The sequence below is a fragment of the Peromyscus maniculatus genome, chromosome 8 (assembly GCF_049852395.1).
Source record: "Peromyscus maniculatus bairdii isolate BWxNUB_F1_BW_parent chromosome 8, HU_Pman_BW_mat_3.1, whole genome shotgun sequence".
NCBI classification, from domain to species: domain Eukaryota; kingdom Metazoa; phylum Chordata; class Mammalia; order Rodentia; family Cricetidae; genus Peromyscus; species Peromyscus maniculatus.
Window position 1 is genome coordinate 69,145,241 of NC_134859.1, and position 21,836 is coordinate 69,167,076.

At 40.8% G+C, this 21,836-nt stretch overlaps 1 protein-coding gene across 3 annotated transcripts; it reads left to right on the plus strand.

The window, feature by feature from the left end:
- Positions 1–693: 693 nt before the first annotated feature.
- Positions 694–15,568, plus strand: LOC102916589 (schlafen family member 1-like). 3 transcript variants are annotated; one of them, XR_013041796.1, is made up of 3 exons: positions 700–920; positions 7,778–12,887; positions 13,388–15,568. XR_013041796.1 is itself a non-coding variant. In XM_076542998.1 (2 exons), exon 2 carries the CDS (start codon positions 5,217–5,219, stop codon positions 6,279–6,281), a length of 1,065 nt encoding a protein of 354 aa, XP_076399113.1. In that variant the 5' UTR covers positions 694–920; positions 5,177–5,216; the 3' UTR covers positions 6,282–7,013. The 3 variants fall into 3 exon arrangements, 1 of the variants encoding a protein (XP_076399113.1); XR_013041797.1 differs by having other exon boundaries at positions 12,786–12,887; XM_076542998.1 differs by lacking the exons at positions 7,778–12,887; positions 13,388–15,568 and adding an exon at positions 5,177–7,013 and having other exon boundaries at positions 694–920.
- Positions 15,569–21,836: the final 6,268 nt, after the last annotated feature.

Sequence of the window (21,836 nt, forward strand, 5' to 3'; positions counted from 1 at the left end):
GAGCAAGTGTGCTCCAGTCACCCACAGGCTCTTTGACCTGCCTGAGCTTGATGGTGGAGAGGTACCACATCTGGGGATTCTGAGGACCCTCTCTCCTGCCCCCTGGCCTTCCCTCTCCTCTCACCTTGGCCTCTTCCTCCCTTCTCACACTGTTTTCTTACATCTCATTGCTCCTCTCAACTCTACAGCCTCACCTTCCTCTTCACACCTGGTTTGTGGATCTTAAATGTTGTGAGTCAGAGAAACTTGTATGACCATAATTAACATAAGAGAGGGCACAAAGAAAAAGAGGTAGATGAGTCTTGTTTGCCTAGGGTAGCCCTTGGAGCCTCCCACAGAAACCCATCTTCCCAAAGAGCTAGGAGATGCAGCTTGCACCCTACTAGCCAGCTTCTTCCTCTGCCTCCCCTGGCTCCATCTCCATGTGCTTTCCCTGCAAGACTGTGGCAGGTGTTCTTGATGTCCTAGTGTCTCCTGCTCTGTCTGAGGGTAGAGACAGTAGCTTTACCCTGGGGATTTGGGTGAAGTTGTGAAGGCTGAGTTACCAAGTCAAGGAGCCCAGTTCTTCAATTCTGACAGGTCAAATGACAGTCACAGTAGGGATCAAAGAGCTTACAGAGAGTTACCAAACTTCCTGGATTGACACTGACCAATCAAACACGGGTTTTCCAAAACTGAAACCAGCACTGAGAGTGGAGGAATCGGTCCACACCACAAAGGAAATTTAGAGCCACCACAGCACTCTAGCTTGGCATTCTCCAACCCAGTTGCTGAAGAAATCTGGTGACAGCCACCAAGTCTCTGCTGTGGGAGTCTGTCCCAGGCTTGAAGTTTCCTGTTAGGTCAGCAGGAGTCCACAGCACAGCCAAGTCACTGTAGACTTCAAGGAGCCGAGTGAGCTTTGTTGGAGCATCTTTTAGGTAAGTGAGCCACACTCCATGGCAGCCCCCTCCATCTCAACATCTTCAGTCCTTGTTTCCCATGCCCAACCAGAATTCACTCTGCTGGCTCTGGGATGAGGTGGGGGACTTCCAGTGCACCCCAGAGCCATAAAGAAGATCCTTGTAGCTTTGTCTCCTTTCTGGGAACTTTGGTTCCTTGGCCCCTTCACAGCCTCCTTCACAGCTGCTGAGGGCTTGCAAGCTTTGGGAGCATGGGATGAGAGCAAAATCCTTGGTCTGCTTCGGTTGGGGTACTTACGGATCCCTGATAGAGGGAGCCTAGTTTCTGAGAGGGTCCAGTAGGGTCCAGTGAAGCAGGGAGAAGAGTTGATGCACAGGCCAGGCTTCTACAGGTCTCTAAGCCCCTCTGAGGGTGCTCCATCTTCTTGGGCCTAACTTTGTGGGTAGTTAGGGGAAATTTGCCATCCCAGCACTAAAAAGATCTAAGGCCATGAGAGTCCTGGAGGGTTTTTCTCTAGAATGAGAGCCTTGCCTTCCCAAGTGAGAGGCAAAGTGTCACCCCAGCAGGAAATGCTCCAGGATGACCTGTTTCCCAAGAGGCAGCTCCTTCCTCTCCTGTGCCCTCCGTTCTGTGCCTTCCTGCCAACCTACACTGCTTGGGGAACTAGGGACATCTGTCTGAATGCCACCCATTTCCTGCTAAAGATGACGACAGTCAAGGCTCTGAGTTCAGCTCTGAGAGAATTTTCTCCAGTGAACACTCTAATGAATTTTAAAGGAAACAACTAGTGTTTAAATCAGACTCAAGGCTTGTGGGAGATTTGTGAGTTTCATTTAGGGACCAGAATTGGTGGGCTCCAGATTCAGCTTAGTAGTTAAGGACTGTTTTCCAGATAGATACCCCAGGGAGAGATTTTAAATCATTGAAATGTAGTATAGCCACAGGTGTTGAAATGAGATAGCCCAGGTCCCAGGCTAGGTCACAGACTCTCTATAAGATGATTCCACTACAATTCCCTTGAGTCCCAAATGTGACATGGACAGGAGCATCTTCCTTTAGCACTTTGTGGTGAGATGTGGTTCCTCTTCCCTAACCATATTGGGGGTGAACCAGGTGTTCTGGGTTAGGACAGGATCTGAATGAGGGAATGCTGAATGGGAGGGGTTAGGAGGAAATGAGGAACAGATATTTCTCAGTAATGCGCATAACAGGGTGAGGCAGCATCTTCTAACTGAGCAGAAATGAAACTGTTTTTCCCGTGCCTTAGTAGACTTTCAGTTTTGTTTTTGCTTGGTGTCTGTATCGCCTTCCTTCCTATCCCCCCACCCCAGTGCCTACCCTGCAAACAGACAGAATCTTTCTAAAATATAGCCCAAGCTGTCTTCAAACTCAGCTTTGCAAGCTGAGATGACAGGCATTCACCATTCCAGCAGATCTTCATAGATGCCGGAACCATATTGTGTATAGGAATAGGGACTCCATGAGGGAACTCTGGGGCTTAGTGAAAATTGATGTGATTAGCATCCCCAAGCCTCAGTCACACTGAGCCATAGTACTAGTATAGTTACAGTAACAGGGGACTCTTTAACACGTTAATGCCACATATAGGATAATGCAGCCGGTTAAAGTTTTTTTTTAAACAGTTAATGATAATGATACAAAACTGCTTGTGAATAATATGTGATCCCATGGAAAAGCAAGAATCTAAATTTTCTCCTTCAATTTCTGGTAGGATGCGAAACCACGATGAGTTCATGTCCATAAAATGTTGAATCCATTTAATATTTGACTTTCTGTATAGGTTGAGGTTTAACCCAGGGCACAGTACACATCAGGCAAATGTCCTTTCACTGAGGTCCCCACGCCCCAGGCCCTCACTCATCCTCTGGAATCATTTTTTGATGCTGTTACACTCTACACAATTATCCACCCATAATCATAGATGGAAGAACCTCAAACCTCATAGATGCAAATTTTAAAACAAATACCCATAAATTAACTTGAGTGCTACAGTAACAGAGTAATAGGACATTACTCTGACCACAGTTATTTAGGAGACTGAAGCAGGAGGATTGCTTAGGAGTTAGAGCCCACACTAGGCTGGAAGAAAGGAGAGTACTCCTGTGTTCTCTTTCTCCCACAGAAACATTAAAAAAACACAGAACTCCACTGAACTAAAAGTCAGAAGTTGATGGTAACCACATGTATGCCCAATCAAGAAAAAGCCATATTCAAAACTGGGAGATCTCAGGCTAGAAAGATGGCTTGGTGGTTAAGAGCATTGGCTGCTCTTGCAGAGGACCAGAGATCTGTTCCCAGTACCCACCTGCAGGCTAACATCCAGTCCCAGAGGGTCTGATGCTGTCTTCCAGCCTCTGTGAACACCACATGCATAGTAACAGAGAGGCATGTCGCCAAAACACCCATATGCATAAAATAAAAACAAATAAGGTCTTAATCCAACAGCAACAACAAAAACTAGTTGACAAATGCCAAATCATTTTAGGTCTCAGTCTGCAGGAAAATTGATCCTGATGGGTCTTCAAAGGAAAACACCAGTGGGTGAGATGCACAGAGACTGAGGCTGGCCACCTTATGTTGTTCAGCCTGATGTAACAAAGTGACACAAGCTTGGTGGGTTATGAATAATAGACCTTATTTTCTTGCAGTGTAGAGGGCAGATGTGCAAAATGAAGATGCCATCATGCTCAGGATCTAGTGACAATCGTCTTTTCTTTGAAGATTGCCAGTGTCTCACTGTGACATGATGTGGTCTAGGGTGAGCTTAGCTGTCTGGAGCACCTTTTATCAGAATGCTGGGTCCATTTAGATGACTCTACCTTCATGACCTACTAACCTCCCAGAGGCCTCATTACCATAGGAGTGAGGAATTACAACATGACTTTGGAAAGAAAAGAAGCATTGGAGCATAGTGATTCTGTTGTAACCATAAAAACCCCACCTCACTGGAAATATGTGGGTGTCTAATAGGAAGAGAGGACCACAACTCAGTCCATGCTCTTCAAAATCAACGGCCAAAGTTTACAAATCAAATTTACTCCCAAAAAGAAGGAAGATAATTCACCTGCTCTATTATTCTATGTGCCTAGATACCTAGGGGCAATTTTGCTAAGAGACTCTCCATGGAAGCAGATAACTGATGAACTAACATCAGAAATTACTTAAAAAAAAGCATAAGTGGTTTTGTAACAAAAATTTGCTTGATAAAAATCCCCCAAAACATAGGTAAATTGACCTTGCAGTTTATTGAAAGAAAAGGCACAGAATTCAAGTTACACCATATTGAATATTAGGAAGGAAATAAATCACTGAGGTAAAAAATAAAGAAGGATCATTGTTGATGTAACCATCTTGTTAAATAAAAACACAGAGCCAATGCAGAGATGAAAGCCCAAGAGGTCAGAGCAATAGCTAAGAGCTAAGAAGCTTACCCTCCACTGCCGCTGCTGTCCTCCTCAGCAAGTGTGCTACTTCCTGTGTATCTGTCTTTATATAGACTTTCTGTTCTGCCTTCTCATTGGTTGTAAACCCAACCACATGACCTCATTGTCACTGCCTGTCTATACAGACCTCCAGATCTTCTATGGTTGGTATTGAGATTAAAGACCTGTTTCTCCATGCTGGTGGTATCCTTGAACACACAGAGATCTACCTGTCATGTGATCAGGACTAAAGGCATGTGCTACCACTGCCAGACTTCTACCATGGCTTGCTCTTAGCTCTGACGCCCAGGCAACTTTATTTATTAACATACGAATAAAAGCACATTTCAGTACAAATAAAATATCACCATATTTCCCCTTTTCTATTTTACTAAACAGAAAAAAGGAAAAATTTACAATATAAGAAAAACTAAATACAAAAGTACAATAACTATATACCATATATGCAAACAATAAACACCTAAACAATGTCTAGTCCATTTGTATTTGACAAATTCAGAGAAAATAATTCCATTATCTATCCTATTTTGGTAAGTCCAAAATGTACCTGATTCACTTTCTATCCTAACTAATCCTCAACTATAACTAACTAATCTTCAGATCATAATGAAGTATCGCAAAAGACCTGAGAATTCACTACTGATATATTTTATCATGGCATAAATAACTGTCCCCAAATAACCATTTCCCCCACCTGCTTAATAACCAGTCCCATGGAACACATCCAGGGGACAATTTTGCTGTTTGCTCCTCAGTTTGGAATTTGTTCTATCCCCTTCCACCTTTTCTAATCTATGTCTGTCTTACAGGAAAGAAAGTCAGCTTGCAAAGGAAGGGCTGCTGAAAAAAATGAACATCACTGTTGATCCAGAAAGTACCTCTGCTAAACTGGTTCTAAATGTAGGAGAAGTCACTCTCGGGAAAGAAAGTAGGAAGAAAATGGAGACTAGGCATAGGATACAACAGAATACAAACATTTTAAGGGCTGTGTGTGCTCTGCTGAATTCTAGAGGGGGCAAGGTCAAGGCTCATATTGAAAATGAAGGCTATGACATCACCCAACATGGAATAGGAGAAGATTTGGATACTTCTTTTATGAGTATTCTGCCACTTGTTCAGAACTGCCTAGAATTCAAGCAGGAAGGATGCTCTCTTACTATCCATGTGGAATCAAGGAGTCTGATTATCTCTGATTTACACCCTATCACCATTGCCACCAATTTGTACATGAGAAAGGGGGCCTCCTGTGTTAAAATGAACTTGCGTACTGCTCTGCAATTCTTCAAAGACATAGACGACCCTAGAGTAAGATCTCCAATAAACCCAAGGTTGCTGGATGAAAGGCCTGGTGAGAACATGCAAGAAGAACTCCATGTGCAAGAGCAGGCTGCTGCTTTTTTTGACCAGACAGAACTCACAAAAATGACAGAATTCTCCTTTAGTGAATCCAAAAACGTTGAATATAAATCATTTGAAACAAATAAGTTGGTACAACGAGTTAAAGAGGTTCTCCCTCTAACTGTTTCTGCATTTGCCAACACTGATGGAGGATATTTGTTCATTGGTTTGGATGAAAAAACAAAGCAAATTACTGGTTTTAAAGCAGATGAGAACAAACTTAGGGAGCTAAAGTGTGAAATAGAAAGGTGCATCCAACAGCTTCCTGTCACTCACTTCTGTGAGGAGAAGCAGGAGATAAAGTACACATGCAAATTTATCCCAGTCAGCAAATCAGAAGATGAGTGTTCCTATGTCTGTGCACTCAGAGTGGAGAGATTCTGCTGTGCTGTGTTCGCTGCAGAGCCCGATTCCTGGCATGTTGAAGACAGCTGTGTGAAGAGGTTTACCACAGAGGAATGGGTCAAGGTCCTGATGGAAAGCATGCCAGGGTCAGGAAGGGAAATTAGCAATTAGAATACATTTGGATAGGGAAGTTGGAAGAGTTTCTCTTTGGGATTTGTGCTGTGGATATTGCTCTATATAAATAAAATACTGATGGCCAGTGACCAGGCAGGAAGTAGGTTGCCAGGCAGGAAGTAGGTGGGACAAGGAGAGAAGAGAATTCTGGGAAGCGGAAGGCTGAGGGAGAGACACTGCAGCCACCGCCAGGAGAAGCAGCATATAAAGAAGCTGGTAAGCCACCAGCCACATGGCAAGGTATAGATTTATAAAAATGGGTTAATTTAAGATAAAAGAACAGTTAGCAAGAAGCCTGCCATGGCCATACAGTTTATAAGTGATATAAGTGTCTGTGATTATTTTATAAATGGATTGTGGGACTGCTGTGAAGCCCTCCAGCAACAGATTTGGGGCAAGTTCCTCAGTCCTGACTTTACTCAGTGATCCACAATGGAGCCCTGGAGTCTCAACTGCTTCTGCCACCCACCTGGGGCAGAGATTCCTTTCAACTGGTGATTCCCTCAACTACCTCTGTTTGTGCAGAGAAACCTCCAACATCTCCAGCTTGAGCTTCTCTTCAGGCTGTAGGCATTTCTTTCAGCAACCCTTCCCTCAGTTGTTCACTGTTTCACTCTTCACTCCTTTCCACTGACTTCTCTCCCTAAACCTTCTTTATGGTGGTATTTTATTTGTACTGAAATGTGATTTTCTTTGTATGTTAATAAATAAAGTTGCCCTGGTGTCAGAGCTATTAGAGCCATAGCAAGAGCGTGGTGGTGGTGGTGGTGGTGGTGGTGGTGGTGGTGGTGGTGGCAGCGGCGGCAGAGGCGGTGGTGGCGGCACACGCCTTTAATCCCAGCACTTGGTAGAAGAGCTAGGTAGATCTCTGTGTGTTCAGGGATACAGCCAGCATTGGAGACATACGCCTTTAAGACCTGGAGGGAGGTACTTACAGGCAGTCATGTGTTTGGGTTTACAACCAATGAGAAGGCAGAACAGAAAGACTATTTAAAGACAGACACAGGAAATATCTCTCTCTTTCGGGGAAGCTAGAAGCACTGCAGGAGGTAAGATTTTAGCTCTGAGCTCTGACCTCTCAGCTTTCTCTTTTCCATTGGGTCTGTGTTTCTTATTTTAATAAGACGGTTGGTTACATCTACACCTGGGTGATGAGAATCCATTAAAAACCGCTTGGGGTCGGCTCCCTAGCCCAAGCAGCCGGCTCCCTAGCCCCGGCCCAGGTCTTCTTGGCCTCAGGCCGGACTAACCATGAGCTGCTTGCTTAAAGCCAGTGCTACAAACAACTCAGGCCTGCCCTGCTGAACAGGGCCCCTGCCTGTAAAGCCAACAAACGTGGTGGGAGCTTAAGGAAGCCAGAGCCCAGGCTCGACTCGGCTCAAGAGGGAACATGTGGCTGGATTTAAGCTTTAGCCAGCTACACTTTACACTTTCTCTCTCTCTCTCTCTCTCTCTCTCTCTCTCTCTCTCTCTCTCTCTGGATTCACACCTAGGACACTAGGTGGCTGTTTTGAAATTTCCTTGGATTTCTACTGTTCTACGCAGATTTGGTAAGTCACAACATATCAGATATTTTAAAGGAAACTATTTAAAAGAGAAATATTTTGCACATTTAAAAAAAATGGGTTTTGGCCAGGCGGTGGTGGCGCACGCCTTTAATCCCAGCACTCGGGAGGCAGAGGCAGGCGGATCTCTGTGAGTTCGAGGCTAGCCTGGGCTACCAAGTGAGTTCCAGGAAAGGCGCAAAGCTACACAAGAGAAACCCTGTCTCGGAAAAAAATATCGGTTTTATGTGTACATTGGAAGAATGGGTTTTGTTTGAAATTTTAGGCAGTCTGACAATGGAACAACTATATGAGAAGATTAGTATTATTGGAATTATGCAGTTTATCACTATGTTTATCCTCATTTTACAATTTAAAAAGATAGTCAATTTAAGTGCCAGGATGACAGCTTTAGAAAAACTTGTTAAGCCTGTAAAAATTCAGACAGAAGAAATTAACAGTGAAGTTGTTGCAAGTTTGGATCATAAGGTTGCAGAAAGAAAGCCTGTTTTCACACAGTCACCCTTAATTTATCCTGTAACCGTACAGCTGTTGCCTGATCAAATGACTACACAAAATATTTGGGCTCCAATTGAAATGTTGGATTTACAAAGGTTTAAGGAGGCAATAGTATCTTATGGCATGCATTCCCCATATGTAAAGCAAATGTTAAACTCTTGGTCAACATATAATAGGATTGTACCATAGGACTGGCAGGAGCTGGCACAAGCTGTTCTTGAACCCAGCCAGAGGCTGCAATTTTTAACTTGGTTTATGGATGAAGCTAAAAACATAGAAAAACAATGGAGGGATAAAGGAATACAAGTTTGCCAGGATCAGCTTATTGGAGAAGGCCAATATGCTTCAGTACAAACACAATGTTTATATGATGTCCAAACCCTAATTTTATGTCGAATGGCAGCCTTGAATGCATGGGACAGAGTTGAGAAACCAGGAAAAAAACCTGAGTCATTTACAAAGGTTATGCAAGGCCCAAAAGAATCTTTCACAGATTTTTTACAAAGTCTGGCTTCAGCAGTAAGAGAATGGTCTCAGATTCAGAAGCTAGTAAGATTAATAATTAAATCTTTGGCCTTTGAGAATGCGAATGCAGCATGCAAAAGAATAATCAGGCCATTAAAGGCAAGATCTGCACCTTTGGAAGATTGGATTAGAGATACAATTAATGTTGAGGCTCATGAGCATGATGATATGTGGGTAGGATAAGCAATTTCAAAAGGTTTGAGGAGTGTTGGATGTTTTGGATGTGGAAAGCAAGGACATTTAAAAAGGGACTGTAAACAGGTCATTCCTAGAAACAATGTTTCTTCAAGGAACAATGGCAAGAGAATGCCCCTTCCTTTTGGAGTATGCAGAAGGTGTGGTAAGGTTAAACACTGGACGAACGAATGTAGATCAACAAAGGACAGACAGGGTAATCCTTTGCCTCAGTTTTCGGGAAACTCCTGGAGGGGCCTCATGCAGGCCCCCATAGCAAATCCAGTTCAAACCTTTCCTGCAGCCTTAGAGGAAACCCCTACTCAGAGTGATTAAATAACCAAATGCCTATTGGAATAAATCATGCTGGTCAGGATGATGAAACAGAGAGAATAGAAAATTCAGGAGAAAACATAAAGAAAATTTTTTGGGAAACTTCAATTAATGAACAAAGACCAAAATTAACGATAAAAATAAATGGTGTTTTGTTGTCTGGTCCTGTAGACACAGGCGCGGACGTTATCATAATTGCACCAGAATTTTGGCATCCAACTCGGCCCCTTCAGGAGATAAACGTTCAACTAGGAATTAAGACATTGGGACATTATCTCAGGTGAAACAGAGTGCAAGATGGCTGGAATGTATAGGTCCAGAAGGACAGAGAGGAAAATTAAAACCATATGTGGCTAACATAGCTATGAACCTGAGGGGTCGAGACTTGTTGCAACAGTGGAATATTCAAATTAACATCCCTCCAATCTCAGAAACAAATCATAAACTATCACATGTTTCTGAGAGAAATATTAGAAGGCATTATTTTGAGTGGTCACCAGCCATCCATATTATACAAGAACAGGGCACAACAACTGATGATCTTTCAAAGACACCAACAGCTCTACCTTTACAATGGTTAACAGACAAGCCTGTATGGGTTCAGCAATAGCCTTTAACAACAGAGAAACTCCAGGCTTTAGAAGAGCTGGTAGAAGAATAGTTAAATGCTCATCATATTGAAGAATCAACCAGCCCTTGGAATTCTCCTGTATTTGTTATTAAAAAAGAAATCTGGTAAATGGAGAATAGTAACAGACCTTAGAGCAATTAACAAAGTAATTCAGCCAATGGGCTCTCTACAATCTGGAATTCCTTTGCCTACTCTGTTACCAAAAGGATGGCCTCTCATAGTTATCGATTAAAAGACTGTTTCTTTTCAATACCCTTATAAGAAAAAGACAGAGAAAGATTTGCTTTCACAGTGCCTACTTATAATAATTCTCAAACGGTTAAAAGATTTCAATGGAGGGTCCTCCCACAGGGAATGTTGAATAGCCCACAACTGTGCCAATATTTTGTACAACAGCCATTGGAATTGGTAAGTAAAAAATTTCCTAAATATATAATTTATCATTATATGGATGATATTTTACTAGGTGACTCAAATGCAGGTACTTTGGAAAGAATGTTTGAAGAAGTAAAAAAAAATTTGCCTTGCTGGGGATTACAAATTGCTCCTGAAAAGATACAAAGAGGAGATTCTCTTAATTATTTAGGATATAAAATAGAGCTACAAAAAATTAGACCCCAAAAGGTGCAAATTAGGAGAGATAGACTACAGACTCTTAATGACTTTCAAAGATTATTTGGAGATATTTCTCATCTACGAACTATTGTTGGGGTAAAAAATGATGAACTGACTAATTTGTTCAAAACCTTAGAAGGTGACAAGGACTTAAATAGTCCAAGAGAATTATCACCTGAAGCTGAGAAAGAATTGGCCTTGGTATTAAAGAAAGTTCATGAAGGGCATGTGGATTGTATTGATCCAAAGCTGGATTGCATTTTGGTTATTTTACCTTCTAGGCATTCTCCTACTGGAATATTAATGCAAAGGGAAGATATTATATTGGAATGGATAATTTTACCAAATAAACCAAATAAAAATTAAAAACTAATGGGGAAAAAATCTCTGACTTGATTTGGAAAGGAAAATTAAGACTTTGTCAATTAGCAGGAATAGACCCAGCAGAAATTGTCATACCTTTAACTAAGGAGGACATTGAAAAATTATGGACAGAAATTGAGCATTGGCAAAGAGCTTGCAGTAATTTTTGGGAGAAATTAACAGCAAATATCCAAAAAGCAATAGAATTGATCTTATAAAGAGAGCTGATTGGATCTTGACTTGAATTGTACGGAAAAACCCATATCTGGAGTTTGTACATTTTATACAGATGCCAACAAAGAAGGAAAGGCAGGTTACAAATCAGAAAATTTAAGTAAAGTGGTTCAAAGTCCTTATAATTCAGTTGAAAAATCAGAATTGTATGCTATTCTGTTGGTATTAATGGATTTTTCAGAATCTCTCAACATAGTAACTGATTCTCAGTATGCTGAAAGAGTGGTATTACATATTGAGATGCAGAATTTATCCCTGATGCTTCAGAATTAACTTCACTATTTATTCAATTACAAGATACAATCAGGAAAAGGAGTTATCCTTTATATATAACTCACATTCGATCCCATACTGGTCTGCCAGGCCCTCTAGCACAAGGCAATGATGAGATTGATAAATTATTGCTAGGAAATGTGTTGGAGGCCTCACAATTTCATAAAAAACATCATGTCAATAGTAAAGGTTTAAAAAAGGATTTTTCCATAACCTGGCAACAAGCCAAAGAAATAGTAAAGAAATGTTCTACTTGTTCCTTCTATAATCAAATGCCATTACCAGCAGGATGTAACCCAAAGGGTACTCAGAGGAATGAAATCTGGCAGATGGACATGTTTCACTTTGCAGAATTTGGAAAATTGAAATATGTACACCACACCATCGATACTTATTCAGGATTTCAATGGGCAACTGATTTGAGTTCTGAAAAAGCTGATTCTGTAATCACTCATTTGCTATAAGTTATGGCCATCATGGGTATACCTGCACAAATGAAACCTGACAATGCTCCATCATATGTCTCTGTTAAAATGAAACCGTTTTTTGCTTATTACAATATAAAGCATATTACAGGTATACCACATAATCCTACAGGTCAAGCAGTTATAGAAAAATCAAACAGAACTCTAAAGGATATGTTAAATAAACAGAAAGGGGTAACAAAAACCCCCAGAAATAGACTGCATAATGCTCTATTAACTTTGAATTTTCTCAATGCCAATGAGAAAGGAACAGCAGCTGCAGAGAGACATTGGATAATAGAAAAAACTACAGAATTAAATCAGCCTATATACTTTAAGGATGTGCTGACCTCAGAATGGAAACCAGGGTATGTATTACATTGGGGACGAGGTTTTTCTTTTGTTTCTACAGGAGAAGGTAAGCTGTCGGTACCAACAAAATTGATAAAGGTTCGATTTGAACAAGAGAAACCTCTTTTTTTTTTTTTTTTTTTTTTTTTTTTTTTTTTGGTTTTTCGAGACAGGGTTTCTCTGTGTAGCTTTGTACCTTTCCTGGAACTCGCTTTGGAGACCAGGCTGGCCTCGAACTCACAGAGATCCGCCTGCCTCTGCCTCCCAAGTGCTGGGATTAAAGGCGTGCCACCACCGCCCGGCTAAGAAACCTCTTAATTAGAGGAGGTGATAGTTCATCAACCAGCATGAACATCCAATTTAAACTAACTTGTACCAGTAACACATGCCTTTTCATTTAATCAGATAATAACTTGCCAAAAAGGAACATCCCAAAAATTAGTCTTGGAGAAAGGTTTTTGTTTTTGTCTTTTAGGAGAATGAAGGTTAAGGAATCTGAAGAACACTGGACAAATGAGACAACTGAAGAAAAGGGACAAATCATCTATCCTAGGAAACAGAGTGAAATGGCGTATGGGTATATATTATCTAAAAAATTTTATGTCTTCCTAAATGTTTGTTTCTGCTTTTCTCTAAAGATTTAACACTATTGGTCTTCTAATAGTCCCAGTTCAATTAAAATTTAAAGCTGACTTTGGAGTTGGAGAATGGCTCTCTCCTTCTTCAAAATCAAGCATGTTGTTAAAAGGAAAATGCAAACTCCCTGTATCATGCCAGAATAAAAGAGCCATCTTCTGCTGTGGGACAGGACAAAAGCCAAATTAATTAAGGGACTATTCTATTACTAATCTCAACTCTTTGATTCTATTCTGATTCTTTAAACTTTTCTTAAAGTATAAATTTAATATCAAAATTTACAAGATTAATATGTATATATATAGATATAGATATATATACATTTTAAACTTTTTAAAGATATGAATGGTCATATAGAGTACTAACTAATTCTAGAGAAAAGGCTTCAATTAGCTGTATATATATGTCTTTGTGTTTGAGTCTCTTAACTTTTTTCTGCAGGAAATCTCGGCCAGGCCTAACATCAACTGAAGTCTCTAGGAAGAAGTTGGGGCCCCACAACAACAATTCCACATGGACAATAATAATATCACTAAGCTGACAAACATCATCTACAGATCAGCTTTGAACTACAAGGTGCTCAGAGCAATTTTGAGATGACTAGCTGAGATGATCCAGTCTCAAAGACTACTTGAATAAGGACTTGAGATAAACCCTGAACCTTGCCATTATATACAGACTGGATAATAATGAAGGATATAGTTACCTCTCCTAGAATTTGACAATTAACCTAAAATTTTTCTTTCAGGATAAATATAACTTTGCCCATACCCAGCAGGAAGCAACTTTAAGAATATGACGCCCACATTCCCAAAGAGGTGGTGTGAGGCGGGTGGTTTTTTGTTCCTTTTAATGGGATTTGGGTCTGGGATAATTTTCATTGTTTAGCGGGTTTGGTTACAAGTTGTTGTCAAGGGTTAGGAAAAAGGCTAAGCAAAGGAGATTAGATTTAAGGTTCTTGTTTAAAAAAAGAAAGAAAAGAAAAGAAAAAGACAATTACTAGTTTTAAATACTTTACATTATTACCAACTATTAGGATATAAAGAAATGAAAGTTAGTAGTTAGATATTACAATAGAAATTGTAGTCATTTTAGACATGTTTTAAAAATTGAGCAGATATATTTTAGACAGGTCATCTTCAAACCCTTCAGAGTTCTACAGAATATGGCATTTAAAATGTTTTAATAACTTAGAAATTTTTCTTTTTTGAGACATGTCGGCTCCTGGCAGTACCAATCTACTTCAGGGAAAATATGGGCATTGAAGAAACTGCATATGGAGTTAACTTTCATTGTGAAAACAGTTAGCCACAGGACAACAAAGTATCCTCGAATCAACAGGACAAAATGGACAGACAGGACACGAAACAAAGGACTACTGAATGTTGCCAAAACAAGTGTGGTTATGGCTTTATCAAAAGGCATCTTCTGAGGCCAGGACAATATGGCACCATCCCTGAAGTGGCCTTTGCAATCTGGAAAATGTACAGTGCCCTTTTCTTCAAAGGCAGCTGAACAGGCAGTTGGCCGATGGCTTCTGTTGTGCAATGGAACAGCAGCTGAAAGCTCACACCTCTCAATAGTAGACTGGCATTTAAGAGAGGGATGTGGAGAAGAAGGGGATGCTGAGATGAAGCCATATATACACAGCCAAGAAGAATGAACAGCTGAATTAAAAAACCGTCAACAATTTCCAGAATTTAAAATCCTGAATCATGACATGACACTAGTGGAATTCAGGTGTTTCTGGTACATGGACTGCTCTCATCCAACGTGAGGTTGAACCTTTGACCTTGTGTACATCCTACTTCACAAATGAGTCTGCCAGATACGCTAAGCCTATAGGCTGAAGATGATGCCCCAACACTGCGGAGAAACCTCAGGTGACTGTCCAGGCAGCTGGTTGTTTCTGTCCACTCACAAATTTTTTGGAAGTTGCTTGCATGCACTTCCTGTTTTTATTTTTGTTAGCTAATATTATTTCCTTTTTGGGTCTCTGAGGGAGTTGAAGCTTAGTTAGTTATAGTTGAAGATTAATTAGGATAGAAAGTGAATTAGATACACTTTGGACTTACCAAATAGGATAGATAATGGAATTATTTTCTCTGATTTGTCAAATACAAATGGACTAGACATCGTTTAGGTATTTGTTAGTTGTATATATTGTATATAGTTATTGTACTTTTGTATATAGTTTTTCTTTTGCTAGTTACAACCTTTTGCCTTTATCTTTTTATTAAAATAGAAAAGGGGAAATATGGTGGTATTTTATTTGTACTGAAATGTGATTTTCATTGTATGTTAATAAATAAAGTTGCCCAGAGCCTTAGCAAGAGCGTAGTGGCGGCAGCAGCACACGCCTTTAATCCCAGCACTTGGTAGAAGAGCTAGGTAGATCTCTGTGTGTTCAGGAATACAGCCAGCATTTGAGACATAAGCCTTTAAGACCTGGAGGGAGGTACTTACAGGCAGTCATGTGTTTGGGTTTACAACCAATGAGAAGGCAGAACAGAAAGACTATTTAAAGACAGACATAGGAAGTAGCTCTCTCTTTCGGGGAAGCTAGAAGCACTGCAGGAGGTAAGATTTTAGCTCTGAGCCCTGACATCTCAGCTTTCTCTTCTCCATTGGGTCTGTGTTTCTTATTTTAATAAGACGGTTGGTTACATCTACACTTCTTCCCTTTCAGATACATTATTAGACTATATACAGCCCAAGAGTTTATGAAGAGTAAAGAACCTTGCTGTGTGTAGAATATATTTTTAAGATGTGTTACATTTGTTCATGCTGTGGAACATTTGTTTACTGATGAAAGATATGTTGCATTCTTTTATCTTGCATTTGCTTAACAGTTTGAAGCTGTGTAACTTTACCTGTCTAAAACATCTGATGATCCAATAAAGAGCTGAATAGCCAAAGGCAAGGCAGGAGAAAGGATAGACTGGGCTTGCAGGCCGATACAATAAATAGAAGGAGAAATATGAGAGGAAACGAGGAGGAGGAGCAAGAGAAAAAGGAGAAGAGGATGCTAGGTCCAGCCACCCTGCCAGCCACAGAGTGAGAGTGGAAGTAAGATTTACAAAAGTAAGAGAAAAGTAAAAACCCAAAGCTGAAAGGTAGATGGGCTAATTTGAAGTTTAAAAAGGCTGGCAAGAAATCATCCAAGCTAAGGCAGGACATTTATAAGTAAGAATAAGACTCCATGTGTCATTCATTTGGGAGCAGGGTGGTTGGCCCCTGAAAAGAGCAAAAACAACCATTAACATATTGGCATTCCAGTGTGGGAAATTTCTAACAACACTGGTGTGGCAGGTTTGCAACAGAAAAGCCTGTAATGAGGCCAGGCCAGCACCAGCAACTCTGAGTCTGCAAAGTTCCCAGCAGCTGTAGCCTTCTCCTCCCAATCTCACTGCTGCTTCACCAGCCTCCCACCTATGTTTTCAATAACTAGATTGAGAAATAAATGAAAACCTCAGCAATGTGTTCACCATAAACAATCTTCTTTGTGAGAAACTGTCCATAGATTTGGGCCCCCAATATCTCTAGTTTGACTGAGAAAGTTTTGACTTAAAATGACAAACTTCCTATGGAAAAATGGACTAGTACATTCCAGCTCCAGGGTACAAAGCCAAGGCTGCCCAACTCTAAAGTCCGTGTCAGCCTGTGTATCTCTCTGCCTTCCTGGACATCACAATAAGTGATATACAGCTCCATGTTGACAGTAATTGTAGGATTCTGTCAGAGTTCAGCTCCAGCCTGCCAAAGAGTTCTTGAGTGGAGGAGAGAGAAATGAGGAAATGATAGATAGAAAGAAAGACACGATAAGAAAGACAAAGAAACAGGATAGCTTCAGGAGGGCCCTGGGTCAATACCCTGTTGCCCAGTGCTTTATTCAAAAGAACTTTTTATATATTTCAAGGGGAGAGGCAAAAGCCCTCCCCGTTGCAAGATCAAAGCACACCGTACAGACAAGTGTAGACCCTTCCAAACACCTGGTACCCACAGCCCTGGCCAAATCATCCCATTATGCAGCCCTACTGAGTAAAGCAAGCTCAGATTCTGTGATCCGGAGTAAGGTCTCACTAGACCACATGTTCCTCTTCTTAATAATATAAATCTTAAGTGAGGGTACAGAGCTTAATTAACTCTATGCAGCTCTGAATCAGGTTTCCACTAAGAACTTGCAAGTTGTTGGAATAATCACAGCAATATACCTGCTCTTTATGGCTGCTATACCAACTAGTAAAGGAGTAGAGAATGATAAAGATGGAATTGCTTTTTTGAATGGGTCTAAGATGAGTACAGCAGTCTTAGCTGCACAAAGCCTTTTTTTTCTTTAAACCAATAAGCTGCTGATGTGACTGCATTGAATAAATCAGTAAACTCCTGATGCAACCCTATCAAAACTAAAGATACCTTAGCACCACCATTAACATTGACAGGTTAACAACACAATTCTAACATGAATATTACTATACATAACTAATTATCAGAAACTTACATCCAAAAGCAAACTCTCAAGATAACTATTTACAGTTCATGAACTTTAGCAAACAACCAAAAGCAATCTCTTAATACAACTATTTACACTTTTGGCTAACAAAACATAGGGCATATTAACACAATTTAACATTAATCTACTCAAAGGACAAAGAATATTTATTTTAAAAAATTAAAAATTTATTTAAAAAATTAAAGAGATTGAGGAATATTAACTGCCCTCTTTTTTAAAATAATTTTTTAAGCTGCATCTTGAGCTTGGGTAGAAAAAACTAATTTCTCTATTTCTAAACAAAACAGTTCTTGAGTAATCACAGTTGATAATGTGCATATGCATACACAAAACAGTTTATAAGCCACTCAGCTAATAATGTACATAGGTGAAATCAAAAATGTCCCACTGCAACTGAGCCACTCCTGTCCACCCCATTTCCTAAGTCTGAAAAGTTCAAGAAATCAGTTGTTACCAGTCTTAATGTTCCATTTAATGCTCAAAATCAGGACCTGGCTCATCAGCTGCCTTGAAGTCTTTGTATAACTGTCCAACTCATAATGCAAATCATTCCCATGCACCAAGAATATTGTTTTCTTTTCAGTTTTGGGTTTAATCATGTTAGTAATGAATCCGAGGCAAAGGGTAGGGTTTGCCCACTGTACCCACGTGGGTCTCAGCTGTCCATTTGGCTCCCACCACAGCAGCTCAGCTCCAAGGTGGATGAGGAAGTGGCAATGTGTGGTCCAAGTCCCAGCATGGTCCCCTCAGGGCCTGGGGAACTCAGTGCTGGTCCAACTTCGTCTCCTGTCATCATCTGTCTGCCCAGGACCCCTGTGTCCTGAGGTCCTGAGGGCTCTCTCATGCCTTGCACTGCATGGCTCAAGTTGCTGCTCCCCTGACCCCCAACCCTAAGCTCTCCCAGACATCCCTCAATTGACTCTGGCTGCAGGGACTCTGGCTCCAGGTGACAGACCTGCTCTGGTTGCTGGGGTCCCAAAGTCTCTGCTGCATTCTTCAAGGCACTGCCACTGTCTGCCTTTTGCATCTCTGCTCTGCCTGTTAAGGTTGAGCACAGCCTCAAGCCATGGCAGTCCAGCTCTTACAAGCACTCTGATTGCTTTCTCCTCACTACAGCACCTCACAGCAGAAAACATGCAGAATCTCACTGCTTGTGCTGGCTCTCGGCATCTGCCACCTGCACCTCGAGGATACCCCATGGGTCTCAGCTGCCAATGTCTGGCTTGGTATAGCCACTGCTCTTGCTGCTGCTACTTTGGTGGCTGCTGCTTGCAGTGGGGGCTTCTAAAGCCAGTGCTTGTTCTTGGACTTCTAAATCCCCAGTGACTGCTCAGTCCTGGACACTGCTCTCTGCATCCCAGGTTGGGCACTCGGGAATGTCTACTCTAAGTTAAACCTTCACCATATCCCTATCCCTAAAGCCTGTATTTCTCAACCTTCACCAAAACTTTTTTTTTTTACCACTTTAAACCTAACTTGGTATATAAAGTGTGTGAGAGAGAAAGAGAGAAACAGAGACAGAGAGAGATACTTGCTTCAGTCTAACTTAAACTACTCTGGCTTATATTTACAATTTCATTCCCCAAAAATAGAATATCACTGCCTCAACTTAATTAATTCTGAGTATGCCCACTTAACTCTCTGTGTTCCTTCTCTTTATCCTCCTTACCTAAGTTCCAGGTTCAGGTGCCATATGGGGGAGTCTGGTGGAGTCCAGTCCGAACCTGCTCACACCTTTGAAGGGTTCTTAGGTGGGGGAGAGAGGAATGAGGGAATGATAGATAGAAAGAGACAATAAGAAAGACAGAGACACAGGATAGCTTTGGAAGGGCCCTGTGTCAATACCCCAAATGGGCTTTTTATAATGTGCCAAGGGGAGAGGGAAAAGACCACCCACTTGCAAGATCAAAACACACCATATATCCAAGTGTAGATCCTTCCAAACACCTGATAAACATGCCCTGGCAAAATCATCTCATTATGCAGCCCTGCTGGGTAAAGCAAGCTCAGATTCTCTGACCCTGAGTACGCTTTCACTAGAGAACCTCTAGGGGCTACCACAATTAATTGCCTGATTTATGTTGAGAAGAAGGAATATACTTATAGTATGTTATATCAACCAAACTGATTCCTCATAGGTACTAAAACCTTTTCTCTAAAACCTACTGTTTAATCAAGTGACTTACCCAGCAGAGATTCAAGAAATGCATTATCTACACTAAGAAATTCTAAAACACAATTGTCATCAAAAAGGTTGTAGGAACTCACTACAGGAAGATTAAAAAATAGAGAACCATAAAGGAAAACCATTCTTGTTCTACCAAGCTCCAGCAAGACAATCCACAGTTGTTTTATTTGTCTCCATATCCAGATGCACTTTGGCCAAGTTGTAATCGTAGGCACATTCCACCTGCTGCCCACTTGGGTGATGTTCCACAGCCCTTTCCCACTCTGCAGTCTCCCACATGGCAGACAAAGCATCTCCCAGGTCACAGCCTAAGCACAGCAGGTCCTTGCTGTTTCTGGTGTGGCCTTGAACTCACAGAGATTCTGATGGTATTCTGCCTCCCAAGTGATAGGATTAAAGGCATGTGTGCCACCATTTTCTGGCCTCTATGGCTATCTAGTGAGTGTTCTGTTCTCTGATCCCAGAAATGTTTATTAGGGTGCACAATATATCTGGGGACATAATATCACCACATTCCCCCTTTTTTGTCTAGAATAATAAAAGGAGCTCATAACTAATATAAGAAAAACTATATCCAATAAGTATATACAATATATTCCATCAAGAATTACATTAACAATGTCTAGTTCATTAACATTTGACAGATTCAGACAAAAAACTCCATTATATATATTAACAATGGCCAGTCCATTAATATTTGACTGATTCAGACAAAAAAATTCATTATTTATTCTATTTTGATGAGTCCAAAATTTGTATATAATATACAAAAATCCAATCCAATGTAAAATATTTAAAACAAGTTGTTCCTTTTTAAAGTAGATTCAATAATCTACCTTTTTATCATATCATATCCATATTCTCTCTTTTTTTCTTTTCAGAGTACATTGAATAATCTACCTTTTATCATTTTTTTATATGTTCCCTGTTTTTTTTTAGAGTAGATTCAATACTCTACCCATTTATTCTATTACTTCTACATCTCTTTTTTAGAGTAGGTTCAATAATCTACCACTTATCTATATCCCGTTTTTTCTTTTTCTTTTTTTGAACAAGAACCCTGAATCTAATATTCTTTGTTTAGCTTTTTTTTTTTTTTTTTTTTTTTTTTTTTTTTTTTTTTTTTTTTTTTTTTTTCGAGACAGGGTTTCTCTGTGTAGCTTTGTGCCTTTCCTGGAGCTCACTTGGTAGCCCAGGCCGGCCTCGAACTCACAGAGATCCGCCTGGCTCTGCCTCCCGAGTGCTGGGATTAAAGGCGTGCGCCACCACCGCCCGGCAGTTTAGCTTTTTTTTTACCATTAACAATTAATAACTTGTAACCAACCATTGTAAACAATGACAATATCTAAACTAATTGAACGACCAAAACCTACCTACCCCACCTCTTGGGAATGTGGGTGTCATGTTTGTAAAATTACTTCTTGTTTTCTGGGGGCAAAAATACCTTTAGGGAAACTTGAAAAGAAAAACTTTGGGTTAATTGTCAAGTCCTGGGAGGGGTAGCTGTATCATTTGTTGTCTAGCCTCTGCATAAGGCAAAGTTGTAGGGCTTATTTCAAGTCCTTGCTCAAATAGTCTCTGAGGGTTTATCATCTCAGCTAGCCATCTCAAAACTGTCCTGAGCAGTTTGTAGTTCAAAGTGGATCTTTGGGTGATGTTTGTCAGCTTAGTGGTATTATTACTCTCCCTGGGGAATCATCATTGTGTGGTCCCAGCACCTTTTTGGGGATTTCAAAGTCACTGTTAGGCATTGTCATGGTTCCCAGCAGAATTTGTGTGTTGTGCGTGTCTACTCTGTGGTTTGGAGCAACCACAGTCTGATAAATGTCTGCCTCTTGGAAGCACGAAAGTTCTTCCCTCACAGCAACTTCTTTTCCCTACCACTTGCCTCACCAAACTTCTCCAAACTAACCTTTACCAATGCTTTCTTGTAACACAATGGTCCTGGCAATTGCTCTCTGAACAAGCAGTGGTAAACACGTAGTCCCCAATAGCAGCATCACCACAGCCACCAACACAGTGAGAAACAGCAGGCACCTTGGAGCAGTAGCTGCCACCTCCATGGTCCCGCTGCTACCATTTATGGCCTGGCCCAGCCCCAGCTTGCAGCATCTCCTCAGCAAGCCCGTCGGGCTGGCCTTGAACTCAGGATCCTCCTGCCTCTGTCTCTTTCAGCAAATACTACTGGT

What these genes read in the sequence shown, in the direction of transcription:
- LOC102916589 (XM_076542998.1), top strand. Translation starts at nt 5,217, where the DNA reads ATGAACATCACTGTTGATCCAGAAAGTACCTCTGCTAAACTGGTTCTA.